This window comes from Anabrus simplex, chromosome 2 (genome assembly GCF_040414725.1).
Source record: "Anabrus simplex isolate iqAnaSimp1 chromosome 2, ASM4041472v1, whole genome shotgun sequence".
Classification (NCBI taxonomy): Eukaryota; Metazoa; Arthropoda; class Insecta; order Orthoptera; family Tettigoniidae; genus Anabrus; species Anabrus simplex.
In genome coordinates this window covers 1,134,116,604-1,134,138,615 of record NC_090266.1, presented here as the reverse complement: position 1 = coordinate 1,134,138,615, position 22,012 = coordinate 1,134,116,604, and the positions used below count along the sequence as shown (strand labels likewise).

At 42.5% G+C, this 22,012-nt stretch overlaps 1 protein-coding gene across 2 annotated transcripts in view; it reads right to left on the bottom strand.

Annotated features, from left to right (window-relative positions):
• LOC136864740 (epidermal growth factor receptor kinase substrate 8) overlaps nt 1–22,012 on the bottom strand; it is a 368,916-nt gene that overhangs the window by 203,392 nt on the left and 143,512 nt on the right. For both annotated transcript variants that reach the window (XM_067142087.2, XM_067142088.2), the window contains exon 2: nt 4,764–4,852. In XM_067142087.2, coding sequence (XP_066998188.1) covers nt 4,764–4,816 — 53 coding nt within the window. In that variant the 5' untranslated portion in view covers nt 4,817–4,852. The remainder of the gene's footprint in view (nt 1–4,763; nt 4,853–22,012) is intronic.

Here is a 22,012-nt window from a genome sequence, read left to right as displayed (position 1 = left end):
GCTTCCAATGGAGCCTCGAACAAAAGAATGGAAATATGAACATTTAATTTGTTTCATACAGTGATTTAAACAGAGAGCATAAAGTGATTTCTAACTGATACAAGGACTTGAACCCCCACTCAGTTTCGGTGTATGTGTGCTAACAGGGAGTTGCTTGTTCTGAAAAGTTCTTGCTCGTGTGCGTATTATGGTCGTAGGCCGATTTCTGCCTGTCTTGATAATGTTAATTTGACAGAAAAGATGCCCCGTTATCTCAGGAAATATTAAGTTTAGGGCTTTGATATTTCTACTACTTGTATTTAAACTCTTTTCATAAGTACTGAACCGGAATGGAATGACTGGACCAAACGATTGTAAAGTTATGAACTTGTTTAATAAGTTACAAATATTTAACAAAAAACAAAAAATGTCATTAAAAATGCATGTCAGAAACTATACATGTGAAGTGCTTTTGTCTGGTTCATTAGCTGTATCATGGGACAAGGTGACCGTCTGCAAACAATGAACTACCTACCCAGTGTAGTTTCTGAGATAATGGGTCAAACATGTGAAAAAAGTATTTTTTCCAGAATATGTATTTACCCAGTGTAGTTTCTGAGATAATGGGTCAAACATGTGAAAAAAGTATTTTTTCCAGAATATGTATTTACCCAGTGTAGTTTCTGAGATAATGGGTCAAACATGTGAAAAAAGTAATTTTTCAGAATGAGTTCAAAGTAAAACAGAATGTTCACTCACCCATTTATCCACAACAGTGCCTAAAAACAGCTTGCTACATAGCATTATCTGAGTCCTCTTCCTGTTCACCCTGGATGCTAGCAAGCTTTCTTCTTCTTCTTCTTTCTCTGGCTTCTACAGTCATTTGTTCTGCTCCACACTGAGCCTTTGTTATCCTCCATTTATTAATTTGATGGAAAGCTTGAAGTGTGTTCACTCATGGATTTGTACCAAGCTGTTCCAAAACTGTCAAAGTAGGCCGTGGCCTTAATTAAGGTACAGCCCCAGCATTTGCCTGGTGTGAAAATGGGAAAACACGGAAAACCATATTCAGGGCTGCCGACAGTGGGATTCGAACCCACTATCTCCTGGATGCAAGCTCACAGCCACGCGCATCTAACCGCACGCCCAACTCGCCCCGTCAGAGCACATCTCTCGACTGTATTTAGATATGTTATTCCCCAAGGTGAAATTCAAGAAATTTCTGAGCTTCGGTGATGTAAGTGGTGATAGTTCTGCTGTTTCTCTCTCTAAACATCTCTTTGGAAAGTTATGAGAATTTCAGTGTGGTGAAAAGTTAGTAGCAGAGACATTTGATGGCGCAACAGTGACTCGTGGTACATAGATCTGGAATGGTTATGTGGTTGTGCAAAAATGAATAAACTGTACTATTGACCATGTATTCTATTTTCCTCAGAAAAAAAATGCTTGGAATAAAGACAATGTGGACGATTAGATAGATATACTCTCAGAAGGAGGGGCTGCCTGGCCGAGGCGGTCAAGGTGTGGTCGGTTCGCCCGGAAGGATGTGGGTTTGAATCCCTGTCAGGAAGTCGTAAAACTTAAGAAACGAGATTTCCACTTCCGGAGGTGCATATGGCCCTGAGGTTCACTCAGCCTACATAAAAAATGAGTACCAGGTTAATTCCTGGGAGCAAAGGCGGCCGGGCGTAGAGCTAACCACTCTACCCCATCACGCGCCGAGGTTAACAATGGTGGAAGCCTTTACCTTCCACTCCTCCAAGGGCCTTCCTGGCCTGTACGGAGGTGATTTTGTCTTTTTGACTCCCAGAAGGAGTGTGGTAACACTTTTCAAAATGTCACTGCTGTAATGTCTTCTTGAGTCCGGTTCCTTGGCTAAATGGTCACCATACTGACCTTCGGTTCGGAGGGGTCCGGGATCGATTCCCGGCTGGACCGAGGATTTCAATAGCGTAAGGTTAATTTTTCTGGCTGGTCATAATCACTTCTCTTCGTATACATAAAACACAGCGCACCACACCACACCACACCACACCACACCACTAACCACTACAGACACACGAAATAGTGAATACATCCTTCAACGTACGGTTGGCATCAGGAAGGGCATCCGGCCGTAAAACTAATATTATTTGGCTTTACGTCCCACTAACTACTTTTACGGTTTTCGGAGACGCCGAGGTGCCGGAATTTTGTCCCGCGGGAGTAAATCTACCGACACTAGGCTGTCGTATTTGAGCACCTTCAAATACCACCGGACTGAGCCAGGATCTAACCTGCCAAGTTGGGGTCAGAAGGCCAACGCCTCAACCGCCTGAGCCACTCAGCCAGGCATGGGCCGTAATGCGGGGCCGTTTAACATCCCTTTCCGAACTCAATAAAATGGGGAAAAGGCTAGGATGAAGAGGACTGTAATGTTTCCTGAGATATCAGAATGTCGGAAGTTTGTTCTGAGAAAGGTTCTTTAGCATGCTGTTAAGTTACTGTAAATCGAATATAAAGGTGGTTCAGGGATACCTTGTGAGTAGCCTATATTGGTATAAGGGACTCCGGTGGTTACAGAGTAATAATGTAATTGTTTCTGTAAATATACCTTCGTATCAGTGAAAACGCCTGTAATATGCAATAAAGAAACCGTACAACACAAAACACAGAGTAATGCAAACCCTCAGAAGAAGCACGTACACATTTGTCACAGTGTGTGCTGTCAGTGTATTGCACAGTACAGAACGTAACAACTGCACAAATGTTCCCTTACAGATATTGTTTAAAATGTCGACCACCGTGATCACGGCATCGTTGGCTTCCGACACGTTAAGGAACTCCTGCGGGACGAAATTCCGGCACGCCGGCGTTTGTCAAGAACTTGCATTTGTTGTTTTCAGTGCGATACAAGTACAAAGCTGACCGGGGTAACAAACCAAACGAAATGCAATTACTCTCTAACGAGTCACCGAAGACCACGAATCCCTTATTGTGGTCGTCTGATCACTGAAAAACCTCCGAAAGTTTCGTTGGTGGAGTTCGGCTTCACCGTGTATAAATCACTGCGCTGCAATTCGACCCGGCAACCTTGCTCAACAAAGGCAAATATATCTGACCAACTGCCCTACTCACGTCGACCAAAGACAGAAAATATAGCAGTCAGATCAACACGCATGGGATAAATAGATAGATAGATATGGTTTATTTTAACTGGCAAAGTTAGGGACACGTGTCCCTGTCTTACACTTAATCAGTGAGATACATATATAACATAAATGAAATGTTCTATGGCTTTTAGTGCCGGGAGTATCCAAGGACAAGTTCGGCTCGCCAGATGCAGGTCTTTTGATTTGACGCCCGTAGGCGACCCACGCGTCGTGATGAAAATGAAGTGATGATGAAGATGACACATACACCTGGCCCCCGTGCCAGCGAAATTAATCATCATCATGTTATTGGCTTTACGTCCCACTAACTACTTTTACGGTTCTCGGAGACGTCGAGGTGCCAGAATTTAGTCCCGCAGTTCTTTTACGTGCCAGTAAATCTACCGACACGAGGCTGACGTATTTGAGCACCTTCAAATACCACCGGACTGAGCCAGGATCGAAGGATCAGAAGATTACCGCCTCAACCGTCTGAGCCACTCAGCCCCGCGAAAGGGAATGTTGTACCCGATCATAAGGGCTAGCAAAGATTACGTGAAAATTATTATTCTTTTTCGGACATACTGTAGGTACTGTGACGGTACGTTGTAGGCCTTCAACACAATACTTTTTTGTAAGGTAATACACCAAATATGAACATGCGCCGCGGTACAATGGCTTACGTCTGTATGTTGTGTCACTCTAGTCGCAGTTGTGACAAATACAACACACTTGGACGAAGGTCAGAGTAGTAAAGTGAATTACAACAATCACGCGAACAGGTTATGTAATTTGATGTTTACAAACACTCGCTGAGTGTAAAAAGCACAAGCACCAGTGCCATAGCTGTTCGTCTGACGGTCACCCGCGTGCAATGAGAACGTATGTGTTTACAAACGTTCGCCACGCGTGCGACATAAAACAAAACGGGAAACGTTGGCTTGGGTTGCTAATGATCGTTTGAAGTGGAGAAAACAATGAAAGAATGCAGACCCCACTTAAGTGGGCAAATGCAAGGGAGATGACGCTCACGATACGCGTTAGGAATGGAGATAAAGATTAATACTGAGCTTTTCTTTTTTTACTAGTTGCTTTACGTCGCACCGACACAGATAGGTCTTATGGTGATGGTTGGGACAGGAAAGGTCTAGGAATGGGAAGGAAGCGGCCGTAGACTTAATTAAGGTACAGCCCCAGCATTTGCCTGGTGTGAAAGTGGGAAACCACGGAAAACCATCTTCACGACTGGCCGACAGTGGGGTTCGAACTCACTATCTCCCGGATGCGAGCTCACAGCTGCACGCTCCTAACCGTACGACCAACTCGCCCGGTAATAATAATAATAATAATAATAATAATAATAATAATAATAATAATGGTTTTACGTCCCACTAACTACTATTGCGGTTTTTGGAGGCGCCGAGGTGCTGACATTTTGTCCCAAAGGAGTTCTTTTACGTTCCAGTAAATCTACCAACACGATGTTGACGTATTTGAGCACCTTCAAATACCACCGGACTAAGCCAGGATAGAACCTGCTAAGATAGGCTCAGAAGGCCAGCGCTTTACCGCCAGAGCTACTCAGTCCGGTTAGAACTAAAAATACAGATGTCAAGGGATGCTAGAAATTATGCTGATAGGTAGTTCACCAACCTGTATTGGTCGTCCCAGCGGTGGTCTGGAGAGGCCTCCCTAACTCCCGGCATGGCGTTGCACTACGCCAAGTGGAGGCAGAACTTCACCTAAAAGTAGAAAGAAAGTTGCATATTATTACCGTTCCATAACACCATGATCAATCTATATATATAAAATAACTTGTCCTGACTGACTGACTGATTCATCATCGCCGAGCCCAAACTACTGGACATAAAGAAATGAAATTTTGGGGATACATTCATATTAACATGTAGGTGCTCGCTAAGGGAGGATTTTTGGATATTCCATCGCTAAGGGGGTGAAAAGGGGGGTGAGTAGTTAAAATGAGGATTTCTATATCTCAAAAATTTAAAAGTTTACAGATGTAAAAATTTGTATTTGGATTCTCCTTTAAAAGAAAAGAAACACGTATTTTTTGTTGTTTTCGGAAAATCCCATTAAGGGGAGTGAAAAATGGGGGGAAAAGAGGTTGAACACCTTTTATGAGGAGACTTATATCTCAAAAACTGAAGATGTTACAGAAGTGAAATTTGAAATTTGGAATCTCCTTTAAAAATAAAGAAACACGTATTTTTTGTGTTTTGGGATAATCCGATGAATAGGGGGTGAACAGGAGTGACAAAAGGGGTGAATTTTTAAAACGACTATATCTGCAAATTATCTCAGACACGTAACACATTACAGATTTGAAAACTGGATTTGGAATTTCCTGTAAAAGTACATAAACATAAATATTTTTTCGGAAAATCCACTTAAGGGAGAATGAAAAAGAGGGTGAATTTTTAAATTTAGCGTATCTACAGTATATCTCAAAAACCTAACATGCTGCAGACGTGAAAATTGGTATTTAGAATCTTCATTAAAACTAAGGAAACACGTATTCTTTTGTTTTCGGAAAAACCCTTAACGGGGGGAATGTGTTAAATAATTGAAAAATTACTTGAATCATTTGTATGAGTAGATATACCAAAAATTCTAAATATGTTACAAACGTGTAAACTGGTATTTGGAATCTCCTTTTAAAATAAAGAAACACGCATTTTTTGGTGGGAGGGGGGAGGGATGAAAAAGGAGGTGAGTTCCTTTATACCTCAAAACTGTAGATGTTACAGAAGTGATAATTGGTATTTGGAAGCTCTTTTAAAGAAACTAGTACTGTTTGTTTTTTGAAAATTCACTTGAGTGGGGAGTGTGAAAGGAAGTAAAAAAATTGAATACTTTTTCTGGAGAAACTTATATCTCAAAACTGAAAGATTACAGACATGGAAATAGGTATTTGGAATCTCCTTTAAAAATAAAGAAACGCATTTTTTGGTAAGGGAATCAACGTGGAAGGGGGGGGGGGGGGATGAAAACGGAGGTGAGTTCCTTTTACGAGGATACATATATCTCGAAAACTGAAGATGTTACAGAAGTGATAATTGGTTTTTGGAAGCTCTTTTAAAGAAATGAGTAGGCCTACTGTTTGTTTTCGGAAAATTCACTTGAGTGGGGAGTGTGAAAGGAAGTAAAAAAATGAATACCTTTTCAGGAGAAAATTATATCTCAAAACTGAAGGTTACAGACGTGGAAATAGGTATTTGGAATCTCCTTCAAAAATAAAGGAACATGCATTTTTTGGGTGGGGGAAAACCAACTTAACGGGCGGGGGTGGAGTGATAAAGGAGTTGAATTCTTTTTATAAGGATACTTATATCTCAAAACCTTTAGCCCGCCTGGTGGCCATGATCGTTAAGGCGCTTAAGTCTAAACGGTTTGACACCGAAGTTAGCCGGTTCGAGTCCCATTGGTCGAGAAAATGAACACTTTCAGAATGTTGGCCGGCAGGGTAGGGGGAGGTGGTGGTATACAATTTATAATCACTAGATTGCGTGCCAAAAGCCTGGATTAAATTCCAAACCTCTCCGCTGTGCTCATATGGAGTGAGGACATATGACGCTGTTGATGGTGATTCGTCCTTCGGATAGGGACCTTAAGCCTTGAGTAGACCCCTTGGTGCTATTTGACAGGAGTAAGCTATGTGCCAGCACCGGGTTTCACCCTCTCCCTACTATCATATATCACGTCATTCATTTCATCTCATTAACTCATCTGATGAGGTTGACGTCAGGAAGGGCATCCCGTCTTAAAAACCCGCCACGACACCTCATACCCGACCCCGTAGGGAAACGCGGCAAGGGTTTGACAAACAACAACAACAACTACAACTTATCTCTCAAAAACTGAAGATGTTAGACGCATGTACATTTATATTTGGAATCTTCTTTCAAAGTAAAGAAACACGTGTTCTTTTGTCTATGGAAAATACACTTAAGGGGGTGAATGAATTGAAAAATTAGTTGAATTCTATGTGTGAGGATACTTATATCTCAAAAAAATAAAAATGTTGTCCGGCTCCGTGGCTAAATGGTTAGCGTGCTGGTCTTTAGTCCCGGGGGTCCCGGGTTCGATTCCCGGCAGGGTCGGGAATTTCAACTATCGTTGGTTAATTTCCCTGGCACGGAGGCTGGGTGTATGTGTTGTCTTCATCATCTTTCATCCTCATCACGACGCGCAGGTCACCTACGGGAGTCAAATCAAAAGACCTGCACGTGGCGAGCCGAAACCCTCCTGGGATCTCCCGGCACCAAAAGCCATACGCCATTTCATTTTACATTATATGTCTAAAACTTAACATGCTAGAGACAAGAAACTTGGTATTTGGAAAGTCCTTTAAAAATACAGGAACCTGCACCTCTTTGTTTTTGGAGAGTGCACTTAACAGGGGGTGAAAGGCAGTGAAAAGTAGTTGAATTATTTTGTATGAAGATACTCATATCTTAAAAAGTGAAAATATTACAGACGTGAAAATTGATATTTAGAATCTCCTTTAAGAATAAGGAAACATGTACTTTTGTTTTAGGAAAATACACTTAGATGGGGGTAGGGGGTTGAATTATTTTTATGGGGATACTTATGTATATCTCAAAAACTGGATATGTTACAGATGTGGGAATAGGTATTTGGAATCTCCTTTAAAAATATGGAAACATGTATTTGTTTTTTGACTTGAGAGAAGACTGTTTCTCGCATGTAAAGTTCTATGTCGCATGGTCGTCTTAGCCCCGAAAGGTAATACCACAAACTTGGTTACAAAGAATTTCTGGGGAAAATGGAACTCAATTCTTGGGTGCGTTTTTATACTTTAGGAAGATAGTCTCTTAGTACAATGCCGAAGAACGATTACTCTGATCAAATTACGAAATTCACGCGAGCGAAGCCGCGGGTAATTGCTAGTCTTACATATAATTTGCAATACAACAATATAGCGAGCAGCGAGGCCTACAAAAGGAGCTGAGATGGCTTATTAGAACGATGATAGGTACCGCACTCGAAATGTTCAAAAACTTGATAACATAATTTTCCTGGAGATTTAGGAATAAATTATTTCAAAACTCATTTAGTTCCGATGTCGCAATTCATGGGAGCATCCGTCTCTATTACATGCTAACTTCCACATATTTCCATGGAAACGTTATCTAGCCTTATCGTCGCTTAAGAATGGAGACCTCATATCTGCAAGTTTTCCGCAATATTGTTTTATTATTTTACTGAGCGGCGGGCCCTACAACTAGGGAGCCAAGCTCTGCATTCGCACCGGTGAAAGTCTAATGGGGCTTATGGTTCCAATCTGTAGCTAGCTTCAGGTTGTTCCAGTCCTAATTTTTAGATGGCGCTAGAGGCCATTCACAACGAGTAAATAGTTGTAGGAAGGTTCTGTAGATGCCAGGCAAGTAGTCATGAAAAGAGCGATTTTAATAATTAATGGTTTTAGTCTGGAAGTGAAGTATTTCAAGTCTAACCTCAATCAGTGGGCCCTTATGACGAATAATTAGTCATATAACGACAAGTATTATGGAGATAATATTACTGGATTGCATTGAATCAGACTTTACCCAATCGATTAACCTTGTTCGAACTAATATCGATTTTAAGCGATAGTTCCCATGATGCTACAGTATTTGTGTTAGACATGATATAGGCTTTTGGGCTTATGTCGTGTCAAGAAAATAAGGTGAAATTCTTTACGTTTCGCAGAGAACTATGCTCTGTGTCATCAGAAGAAATTGTTTTAGAAGCCTTTCTCGAGGACAGTCGACAGCTGTGGCTATACGAGGCCTCTGGTTCGTTCTGTGGAGGCCTCATTACAAAATATCCAATAGAACTGCTTGACATGAACCGATACCTCCATCTCGTGTAGTATGACACTTGTACAAAACAAGGGAAATGAAAATCTTAAAAGAAACAATAATAATAATCCACAGCCTGTTTCCAGTCATTCAACCGGATCAGGAATGGAATGAATGAAGCCCCAATCTAGCGGCGAGGATAGTAATTGTGCCGGCTGCCGAAGCCTGTCGCACTCCTGTGGGGCAATGGTTAATGAATGACAGATGAAATGATATTGGAGAGTGTTGCTGGAATGAAAGATGACAGGGAAAACCGGAGTACCCGGAGAAAAACCTTCCCACATCCGCTTGGTCCAGCACAAATCGCACATGGAGTGACCGGGATTTGAACCACGGAAACCAGCGGTGAGAGGCCGGCGCAGCCGCCTGAGCCACGGTGGCTCCACAAAAAAAATAACAATAATGGTATTGACTTTACGTCCCACTAGTCACGGTTTTTGGAGACGCCGAGGTACCGGAATTTAGTTCCACAGGAGTTCTTTTACGTGCCATTAAATCTACCGACACGAGGCTGACGTATTCGAGCACCTTCAAATACCACCGGACTGAGCCAGGATCGAACCTGCCAAGTTGGGCTCAGAAGACCAGCGTCTCAAAATCTTCAAAGAACAAAATTATTTTTTTGCACTAAACAATATGATAAAAATCAAATTTGATAAATACTTTCTAACTGTCATTATTTTCTGCAGGCCTTCGGGCTGAGCAGCAGTCGCTTAGTAGGCCAAGGACCTTCTGGACTGTAGTGTCATGGGGTTTTTGTCCTTTTTATTTTTAATCATTATGAATGTTTCTTCGCTCTCCCACAAACACAGGTTTTGTTACATACGAGGTCTTCATTCTTAAGCGACGATATGTACGATGTCAATAATTCCTCCTTCGGTTCAGACGGTCCCGGGTTCGATTCCCGGCCGGGTCGGGGATTGGGTGTTTGTGTTTGTTCGAACACTTTCCTCTTCATATTCAGACAACACACTACACTACCTACTACCACCACAGAAACACGCCATAGTGATAACATCCTTCCACATAATTTTGGCGTCAGAAAGGCCATCCAGCCGTAAAAAAAGAGGGCCAAATCCACATGTGCGACCCCACAGGTGTGGGAAGAGCGGAAGAAGAAGAAGAAGTACAGTACAGTTGAAATTAGCGAGATACTCATAAAAGGAAAAGATTTCACATGTTATTCAGGAGAAGAATTGTGTCACAGGGCTCCTTGTCCGATTGGACAGCATAGCGGCCGACGGTTCGGAGGGTCCCAGGTTCGATTTCAGGTCGGCTTGGGGATTTTAATCGTATCTGGTAGATTCCTCTGATATGGGGACGGGATGTTTGTCTTTACCTCAATACACATCTGTTCATTACGCACTACCAATCACCACAGAAATACGAAAGAGCGAATGCATCCCTCCTCGATAGGTGGTGTCGGGAAGGACTTCTAGCCGTAAAATAAGGCCAAGTCAAAATGTATGACAGTTCGCATCCAGCGTGGGAGAAGCAGCAGAAATGAACATACTGACATAACATCAAGAATTGGGTTTTTTATTCCCAATCTAGCTCTCCCGTGTTTTCCTTTGTTTCAGTTCTACGTATAAGAAGCATTGCTACCGCATTTTGTTTGAGAGGCAGCGGGATGGCAATGTGTCTTTGGTCATCAAAACTGTGTAAACATCTAATTACGTACGTCCTGAAATACGAAATCCTTAAATCCGAGCTGTACAAATATGACAAGTTTTCATCAACTCCGTCTTCGGTTACGAATCCTTCAGAATAATGTCTCCGCCCAGTAAAATAAGTCGGAGTAATTTACAAAGCTCTGAAAACTCAGCGGTAGACCTATTGAAGCTATCTGCATTCGAAACTTCGTAGGATAGGGCTGGGATGGGTATCTGGCCCAGCGCTGTAGTCCCGAAAGCCTCACAGAGTACACTCTGCAAGACAGAGCAAGACAACCCTAAGGTTTAAAATTAGTGGGTTACATCTAGTTACAACAAACTTTCCTCAATTTGACATACACTGAGTGGCTAAAAGTCACGGCGAGGGGTGTCCAATTAGAACATGTGCTGTGCATGACTCCTGAGTGTTGCGGCGTAGCTGAGCAGTTTGTCACAGGCACCAGCATCTTGAAGATGGCAACACGTCACGAGTTAACCGACTTTGAACGTGGGATGATCGGCGCACGGTGCATGTGTCATAGCATTACGAAGACTGCACGCGTATGCGGGTTTCTGAGGTCAACAGTGTCGAGGGTGGATCTTAACTAACGCAGAGAGAATGTTACCACTCACGTAAACCGCCGCACGGGAAGACCACAGGTGTTTTAACGAACGGACATCACGTCGCCTCCGCAGAACCATACTTGGGCACTCGACGGGCTACTGTGAGTCAGATTACCGCCCAGTTGAATGTTGGGAGTCAGGAAACCATTTCTACCAGGACTGTAAAGGAGGCAACTGCACTGCATAGGCTTCACCAGCCGACGACCAATTCGTGCCCCTTTGCTGACACCTCGACACAGAGCTCAACAATGGGCCCGCGAACATCGGCAATGGACCATGGAACAGTGGCGGCCTGTGGTATGGTCCGATGAATCCCGGATCCAGTTGTATCGAGCTGATAGGCGCGTGAGAGTGTAGCGTATGTCTCATGAAACTATGGATCCTGCGTGTCAACAAGGTTGTGTCCAGGTGGGAGGTGGCTCAGTTCTGGTCTGGGCGGCGTTCTCATGGTCGCAATTAGGCCCCACTGTCCGGCTGCAGGGAGCACTGACAGGTGCACGTTACTTGGACAGTCTTTCAAACCATCTGCATCCCTTTCTGGTCCTAGAGTACCCTGATGGAGATGCCATGTTTCAACAGGATAATTGTAAATATTAAATATTTAGTGACTGGTTCCATGGCTAAATGGTTAGCGTGTTGGCCTTTGGTCACAGGAGTCCCGGGTTAGACTCCCGGCAAGGTCGGGAATTTTAACCATCATTGGTTAATTTCGCTGGCATGGGGGCTGGGTGTATGTGTAGTCTTAATCAGCATTTCATCCTCATCACGACGCGTAGGTCGCCTACATGCGTCAACTAAAATGACCTGTACCTGGCAAGCCGAACATGTCCTCGGACACTCCCGGCACTAAAAGCCATACGCCATTTCATTTCAACAGGACAATATGCCATGTCACCACTCTATGGTGGCACGCAGGTGGTTGGAGGAGCACTCCAGTGAATTTACGACCATGGATTGGCCCTCCAGATCCTCCGATCTTAATCCAATCGAGCATTTATGGGATGCTGTCAATGCTGGTGTACGCTCCATGAACCCCGCACCAACTACACAAGACAAATTGTGGATAGCAGTGCAAGATACGTGGGTTCAGATCCCTCCAGAACACCTTGTAGAGTCGATGCCTCGCCGTACTGCTGCCGTTTTCAGGGCTCGTGGAAGAGCAACTCGTTATTAACATCACATTTAGTATCCTCCCATGACTTTTGGCTACTCAGTGTAAATGAGGCGTATAGAAGACATTATATGATGACAATGAAGAAATCAATTTTCGAATGCACTAGTTTGAAAATTTCATTTGCTTACTACACAGAAGGTTTCTACTGGAACTACTTCCATCTATTAGAAAGAAAAAAAAGAAAACAATCCTAGGTGCCCCTTTTCATTTGTGATCACACTTTTCACTGAAATAAACTCTTGTTTTGGTGGTCTTCTCAGGCTTAAATCGACTGGAGACGTAAACAATGAACAGTAAAGAAAAAAGCAAAGTCATCTCCGTACAGGTCATGAAGGCCCTTGGAGGGGTGGAAAGTAAAGGCTTCCACTATCTGTAAGCTCGGCACTTTTTAGGGAAGAGTGGTTAGCTCTACCCTCGGCCGCCTTTGCCTCCAGGAATTAACCTGGTACTCATTTTTGGTGTAGGTTGAGTAAACCTCAGGGCCATGTGCACCTCTGGGAGTGGAAATCTCTTTTCTGAAATTCTACGAATGCCTGACGGGAATTCGAACCCACGTCCTTCCGCGCGAACCGACCACGCCTTTACCGCCTCGGCCAGGCAGCCCCCTAAGCAATGAACAGTGGTGACCTTAAATCAGTAATGGCTGATAATGTCATTCATCAAGCTGAACCTTCGATGTTGACGATTACGAGCGTAGTTGGAGAGTTAAAACTTACTGACAAAATAGCGAAATTTTAAAGAAAAGAAGCCAAAGTAGAAGGTATACGCAAGAAATCAATAGGGCATACGGCGTACACCCGCGTGTTCCCTCGGCTACAGCCCTGATCTGGACATCCGCGCTCTCAAAGCGCCCCGTACTCCTAGCGTAGCCTGCTTTAACAGTGACCATCGCCATAAAAATTCGCAGGAAGCCTTAGTATCAAAAAGTGTATTCTTTCTCAAGTGATAAGAATTGTTATATTTAAAGAACAATAGTTCTTGCTTGCGGCGATAAAATGTTATTTAACGTGTTCCTTTTTGTTTAATGTGATTGAATACAGTTGCAAGTACGGGTATAGCTTACAACTAGCCCGTTCAGTGTTGCCAGATATTTCATCATCATCATCATCATCATCATCATAATCATCTGTTTACCCTCCAGGTTCGGTTTTCCCCTCGGACTCAGCGAGGGATCCCACCTCTACCGCCTCAAGGGCAGTGTCCTGGAGCTTCAGACTCTTGGTCGGGGGATACAACTGGGGAGAATGACCAGTACCTCGACCAGGTGGCCTCACCTGCTATGCTGAACAGGGGCCTTGTGGAGGGATGGGAAGACCGGATGGGATAGGCAAGGAAGAGGGAAGGAAGCGGCCGTGGCCTTAAGTTAGGTACCATCCCGGCATTCGCCTGGAGGTGAAGTGGAAAACCACTTCGAGGATGGCTGAGGTGGGAATCGAACCCACCTCTACTCAGTTAACCTCCCGAGGCTGAGTGGACCCCGTTCCAGCCCTCGTACCACTTTTCAAATTTCGTGGCAGAGCCGGGAATCGAACCCAGACCTCCGGGGGGTGGCAGCTAATCACGCTAACCACTACACCACAGAGGCGGACGTTGCCAGATATTTACACATGAAATTCCCCATCACATTGCTAATACTTCTCTCATCTACCAGATTTTCCCCACAACTCTGACATTTATAATCATAAATAGCAAACTACGCTTCTCGCTGCTATAACAAAACTAAACGAAATAGATATACTAATTGCTATACGAGATATTTTCCCACTTCCTTAGTCGATAATAATGGCGTATGGCCTCCGGAGAGGCCTGGTGCAGGTCTTTTTCTAGTAGACGGCCTATTAGGCGACCTGCATGTCTGTGAAGATGAGGACCCTACCTAGGATGATTTCTAATGTTGAATACGCCACACACACCCAGCCCCCGAGCCATTGGAATTAACCAATTAAGGTTAAAATCCCCGACCCGGCCGCGAATCGAACCTGGGATCCTCTGAACCGAAGGCCAGTACGCTGACCATTCAGCCAACGACTCTGACTCCTTAGTCGATAATTTACCCTGAAAATCCACCTTTCCTTTCAGGCGGGCGATGTAATTCACATAATAATCACCATCATCATAATAATCATACTATGAGCAAAAAATCACTCTTAACATTTGCGCTGCTACAATGGGCACTAGAAATTACTAGAGGATGACCCGGAGGAGCACTCGAGCAGCCCCGACGATACGAACCATAATAGACTTACCCAAATTTACTAGCAGGCTGCATTATTATTATTATTATTATTATTATTATTATTATTATTATTATTATTATTATTATCATCTGAAATGTGATATATATTTGTCATGAAAGATTTATTATCGCTCATATTTAGTACAGTATTTTACTACATACCACTTTAAGCATGCCACCTGCACACTTCCAATTACAATATTATTGATAAGTAATATAAATGCATTCAAAACTTCACCCATTTACCTGTAACAACCGATTGTTCAGTGACTACGACATTGTCGTGGACAGTTTCGGGGTTTGAGCAATAATACGGTCCATCAACATATTCTATCTAGCCTGTATGAAAGGAAAGTATTGCTCTCATTTTAAGAGGACAGCACATTTGTTCAAACACAAAAATGAAGGGTAAAATACTGTACGTAGAGACAATGTTAAAATTCCCCTAGTTTTCTGGACATTCTTAAATTTTTCTCACGGTTCCACAACCACGTCCATTTTCCCCTCGTTCATACGGTTGCCATATTGCCGGATGGCAAACAAGGAACACTCGTTCGATTCCAGACAGCCCTATGGAGCTAAATTATCGCACCTTAGCCATGATTAAGAGAAGAGACCAGGGTTATATTAGCAAATAAATACCGGCAATAATATAACAGCGTCAGCGTGAAAAATGTAGGTACTTAATTTATTACAAACTCATAATGTGGTAGTCTTTACATTGAAATGAACATTTCATAAGTACTTGTCATTTGAAGATGCAATTTGTAACAGTTCCTTATTCAACAAAACTTTCTTAAGAAATTCCTTACAATTCTCATCATAGTTGAAGTACACAAGAAGTTCATTTTTATTAAATCTACTGAGCATCTGTTTCTGTCATCTCTCCATTTTATTGCCATTACTGAAAATACTCTTTCAGTATATGCATTCGATGGAAATATACTTAAGACAAACTTAAGTACCATCAAAATGATGTTCAGTTTTTCTGAGCCAATTAAACCGGTGATATACAGTATGCCCACCTATCTGGTATTGTTTTATTTAGGAGAGTTAGTTTTAGCTTTTCACCAGCACCACCCTCACCAGAAAACAAATTGACTATTTCAACAACTTCTGAACACATGTCATCAACGTTCAGCTTTTCCTGTAAACCTAGTGTCGCCACTAACTTTTAAATCTTGCTGAAATGAGGCGAGTTTTCTAGAGGTATACAATTCATCAGTGAAAAAACATTAGAATCATCACTGAAATCAAACCATTTACGTAGATAACTAACACAAACTTCATAGACATGTATAAAATCATTTTCACAGATTTTAACTTCCCCAGTAAACAAATCATTCAATTTATTTAATGTGCAAGTCACTTTGTAACCAAAAAAATGATTACCCGATTCTCTGTACCGGTTGAATTTCCAAATTTTTCGTAACAGTATATACCTCACAGACTGTCGGATCACTCTTTTCAAGAACTGCCTTATGGAAAACATCTGCTAAATGTAACGAAAAACGTAGATACAATTCTACTAGAAAAGTTTACTTACCAGAATCTGGTTCTGAGGAACCTAACAAATATTTCTTAATGAATACTGGACACTCATCAACACTTGAAAAATAAGGTACTATAGCTGGGAGGTTTCTCAGCAGTCTTTCAATAGCAGGCTTTACAGAAAGTCATCTTGTTGGCACATGTCTTAACAAATTAGTGTATTCAATACCGTATCAAGAAATTGAAATAATTCTTTTAAGTGTGAAACTCGTTTTTTTTCATAATTTGAAAAGTAATTGAATACTTTAACTATCAACATTTCAATATCAACTGGCATAGAAATCATCCCAGCTTCGTATGAATTGTGAACAACATGTGCACAATAATTAGACTTAACCAAGGTTGGATTTTCTGCCTTTAGATGTACATATACAAAAACAATTTCCCAAAAGTAGAATTTGTGTTTTCAGCAGTATAGCTTGAATTCTGGGACATTAAACCATGTTTCGAAATTTTTTGAGACATTTTTATAGCACTTTCGTCCACATCTTCATAAAAGTCTATAATTCTGTAAGAAATACCTTGCTTTTCGTCAAAATATCCCACAGCTACTAGGAAACAATTTGGTTTCCCTATTTGAAGCATCAAAACCCACACCAAAAAAGACATGTTCTCTTAATTATCGTTTTGTTACACATTCCACACTATATGGACCTAATAAAACTTCTACTAGAGCCTCACACTTTGTCTTCCCACAATATATTTTATTTGATAGGGAAGAATCCGGAAACAATTCTGACAGAAGTTTGGCATTGCAGTCTGTGCTGGCGTAACTTAGGTGGTGTTTTACTGGATGGCATAAAAGCGTAAGTTCCGATGCACTTTTCTGAAAAAAAGAAATAGGCCTACATTAGAGTCTGTAAAAAATGTACGCTGGCCCATCTCTTACAATGATAATGTTGACCTACATTTTCTGACTCAGAAGATTTTTTCTGAAAGTAGCTTTACAATACAGTTGCATGCCGCGCTGAATTATGCCTCTCCTTATGCGAATCACTGTTGACATGTTGCCGTACACCCGTTATTCCGCCATGACTAATAGAAAAGCCTTCTCCAGCTATTCCAGTACACACTCTGCATCTCGCTTTGTACTTATTACTCACGACGCTCTGTAATTCTGGGAAATCTTTTTCCCAGACGGAACGATACTGCTGCAACCTCCTTTTCTTCTTTGTGTCTTTCTCTTCAACTTCATCGATCTCTTCCCGTTCTCGTTTATTTATAAATGTATCCATGTGCTTAACGTAGCTGTCGTTTACATAACACACTATGGGAAAGCAATTTCTTGTTTACCGCACACGCCCTGCGTCCACTCACAATTCAACCCAAGAATAAAATGGAGGAGACTCATGCTCTACATGCCCACCAGTACCGCTAGCACACTGCCAGAGGCGATGTCCTCAACTGTGATGACTGATTACTGGTCAGAATACAGAATATTTTGATCATAACCACGCACCTTTTCGATGCCATACTATTGTCTAAACCGCGATATTAAAAAAAAAAAACGGAACATTGGGCGTACAGTTTAAAGGAACAAAATGAGAAAAAAACCGTATTGTTCCGGACAAAACCGTACATCTGGCAACACTATTCGTTCATAGGAAATTTCCCTCAATCTGGCCCCCGCTTTGTTAATAACAAAGTGAGTGCGGAGCAGGGAGAACATCTTGTCACGAATACCATAGTTTTGCGCGCAGCATTCCTCCCGTTCTAGCCAGAGCGCTCCCATGCCTATCACTGGGATAGAGCCTGTGGTCGGATGATACTGGATGGAATTTCTCTGTGGAACTGAAATTTTGCAGATAAGCTGGAATCTAGGCCAAGGTTATCTATGCAAACTATGAATGAGGGCGATTTTTTGGAACTCTGGCGGTATTCAACGAACCATTGCTGCATTTTGTTTGGGAGGTAGCAGTGTGCCAGACTAATCTAACGTAAGGGCTGTACATAATCTTCAGGCCTAAGTGAAAAGGGCTGTAGACAGTAGCGTAACCAGGATCGGCCGATGGGGTGGGGGTTTGTAGTTACAAAATGATGGTAGAATGCAATGAACATGCACGAATGACTTGTCATTATAAGGACCCTGATACAAGTGAATTACAGATCTGTTGGTTCTACAATTGTGTCTATGAATGTTTATTTAGTTTGTTATTTATTGTCAGTTTCCGTTTATTTTCTTTTTGTAAAAATTCCATGGAGGGGGGGTCTAACCCCCAATAACCCCCCCCCCCCCTTGGCTATGCCTCTGGCTGTAGAGCAAGTATTTATATTATAGAGGTTAGTGAGGTCAGTTTTCATTTGGCAACCTGAGTGAAGAAAAAGTCACGTTGAATGAGTACAGAATTAAAATGGCATGATCCGCGTTGGAAACGAACCAGGTATCGACATTTCTTCCAGTCCAGGGATTTGCTCTGAGTAGGCCTACTGAGCTACCTGCCTTACCAGCTGGTCTGTTGGCATGGGTACATAACACAATGAAATAAACTCGATGTTTGTCGTGCATAGTTGCAGGACCTCATAACGCTGACTGTTGGTAAGTAATGGAATTTATTATTCATACAATCAATTTTGCAACGATAAGAGAAGCGGCAGTCGGCTCAAAGCGCAATGGTAATATTAAGCCATAAATTATTTGAACGCAGATAAGTAAGGGCTGTGTATACAACGGAGCGGATCGCAAATGAAAAGAGGACGATTCGGCGAAATTTGCCCAGGAGAAGAGAGAAATTGACAGGACACATCTTGAGATACCCGGGACATATTTAGTTAGTTTTTGAGGGAAGTGATGGCAGTAAGAACAGTCGGGGTCAACCAAGGCACGAATATAACAAACATTAGACAAGATATTGGATGCAGTAGTTGCGTAGAAACTAAAAGGCTAGCACAGAATATGGTAGCACTCTATGGACTTGAAGACTCAAATAACAACAAACAGCATGTATACACCTACAGTTTGTCCACAGAGCCTTGCAGGCTGAATGATAAAAGACGTGGAAGTAGGCACCAAGACGTAATACATGTGAAAGTCCAAACATTCAAATTTGGTTTCCCAATAACATCATGGGACAGCGCGTACAGCATGTTTGCAGAATGTCAGGTGATATATTAGTAATATGAATGGTTTTACACATCAGAGATATTTCCAAACTGACCTAGATTCTCAATCCGTTCATTCCTTCCACTGACACTATATATACTCTCGTCTTTCACCTTGATATCCTGCTCATCTGTTAGCTTTCTCTCCATATTATAGTGCATTCTCATCTTTTCACCATCTGCCAGCTGCTAACATTAAGTTAATTTCACTTAGTTCACCCTTCAGTTAATCTTAATATTTCACGTCTCTCACTGCTTATTTCTTACTGCTTAACAAAAAATACAATGTCTTCGGAAATTCCCATTACAAACTCCTTGGGCTCGTAGCGGGGACTGGGTAGATGACTCTTTGAACAGGAACACTTGGTGCTACGGGTACAACAGCTTCAAATCAAGTGTCAATGTTCCGCATTTCTACTGGGTAATATAACAATTTCGTTTGGCTATTTCTAGTCCGGTGCAGCCCCTGTAAGGCAGACCCTCCGACGAGGGTGGGTGGCATCTGCGTGTTACTCTGGTACAGGATAGTGTTGTGTTTGGTGTGAGAGATGCAGGGATGATGGGGACAGCACAAATATCCAGTCCCCGAGCAAAGGGAGTTAACCATTTAAGGTTAAAATCTCCGACCCGGCGGGGGGTTCGAACCCGGGGCCCTCTGAACCGAAGGCCAAGGAGCCGGAATTCTGCTGGTTGAAGGAGCGGTAAGACCCCAGTCTATGGTTCTAGTGTATGGGACCCTTATCAGATATACCCGATACAAAAACGGGGTAAAATTCAAAGTAAAGCAGCAAGATTCGTTCTGGGTGATTTCCGAAAAAAGAGTAGTGTTATGAAAATGTTGGAAACTTTGGGCTGGAAAGACTTGGAAGTAAGGAGACGAACAGTTCGACGAAGCGGAATATTTCGAGCTATCAGTGGAGAGATGGCTCGGAATTACATTAGTAGACGAAGCTTCAGGAGTTTTTAAAAGTAGGAAAGATCATAAATTGAAGATAAAGTTGGAATTCAAGAGGACAAATTAGGGCAAATAATCGTTTATAAGAAGACGAATTAGAGATTGGAATAATTTATAAAGGGAGATGTTTATGATAAATATCTAATTACTTTGAAAGCATTTAAGAAAAATACTAGGTAAAAAACCGATAGGGAATCTCCCACCTGATCGACAGCCCTAAATACAGATTAATGATAATTGACATATAATTCTCTTTCAATTTGCTTTACGTTGCACCGGCACAGATAGGTCTTATAGCGACGATGGGATAGGAGAGGGCTAGTAGTGGGATGGAATCGGCCGTGGCCTTAAGGTACAGCCCCAGCATTTTGCCTGGTATGAATATGGGAAACCACGGAAAATCGTCTTCGGGGCTGCCGACAATGGAGTTCGAACCCATTATCTCCTGAATGCAAGCACACAGCTGCGCGACCCTAATCACACGTCTAACTCCATCGATTGATTGATTGATTGATTGATTGATTGATTGATTGATTGATTGATTGATTGATTGATTGATTGATTGATTGATTGATTGATTGATTGATTGATTGATTACATTCAGTGTATCAAGTTTACCTGTACTCGGGTTCAGAAGGTGCGGGGTGCTTACGTTACGTCATTACTAAGCTGAGGACATTAAACATCCTGTTTCAGGCAGCCTAGTCATAAAAAGATTAAAATATGCAGTGAAAATAGAAAAGTATAAAAATGTGTATAAACTTGTATCTTTCTCTTCTTCCGTATATCCCACATCCTGGTAGGCTCGCGGGTGCGAACTATGATGAGCATGTGGATTTGGCCCTGTTTTACGTTCGAAGGCCCTTCCTAACGTCAACCCTATGTGGGAGGATGTATTCGGTATTCTGTATTCTGTATGTGATGTGTTGGGTGTATATAAAGGAAAGTGTGTTGAATAAACACCCATCCCCCGAGTCAGGGGAATTGAACAGATGGTGTTAAAATCCCCAGTCCGGCCGGGAATCGAACCTAGACCTTCTCAACCGAAGGCGTCAACACTATCCATTCAGCATAGGAGCCGGACCTTGTATTTGACTATAATAATGTCCAGTGTATATTTCTAGCCGAGTGCAGCCCTTGTAAGGTAACCCTCCGATGAGGGCCGGCGGCATCTCCCAAGTGTAGGCAACTGCGTGTTATTGTGGTGGAGGATAGTGTTGTGTGTGGTAATGAAATGAAATTACGTATGGCTTTTAGTGCCGGGAGTGTCCGAGGACAAGTTCGCCTCGCCAGATGCAGGTCTTTTTATTTGACTCCCGTAGGCGACCTGCGCGTCGTGATGAGGATGAAATGTGGTGTATGACTTGCAGGGAAGTTGGGGACAGTACAAACACCCAGCCCTCGAGCCACCAACAAAGGGAATCGAACCCGGGACTCTCTGAACCGCAGGCCAGTACGCTGACCATTCAGCCAACGAATCGGACTTGTATTTAACTACTTAAATAATTAACATTTAAATTACCTCCTGAATTTTGCTAAACAGTAGTTTTACTGCGTTTGGAGTCCGGCTCCATGGCTAAACGGTTGGCGTGCTGGCCTTTGGTCACACGGGTCCTGGGTTCGATTCCCGGCAGGGCCGGGAATTTTGACCATCATTGGTTAATTTCGCTGGCACGGGGGTTGGGGGTATGTGTTGTCTTCATCATCATTTCATCCCTTCAGCCCA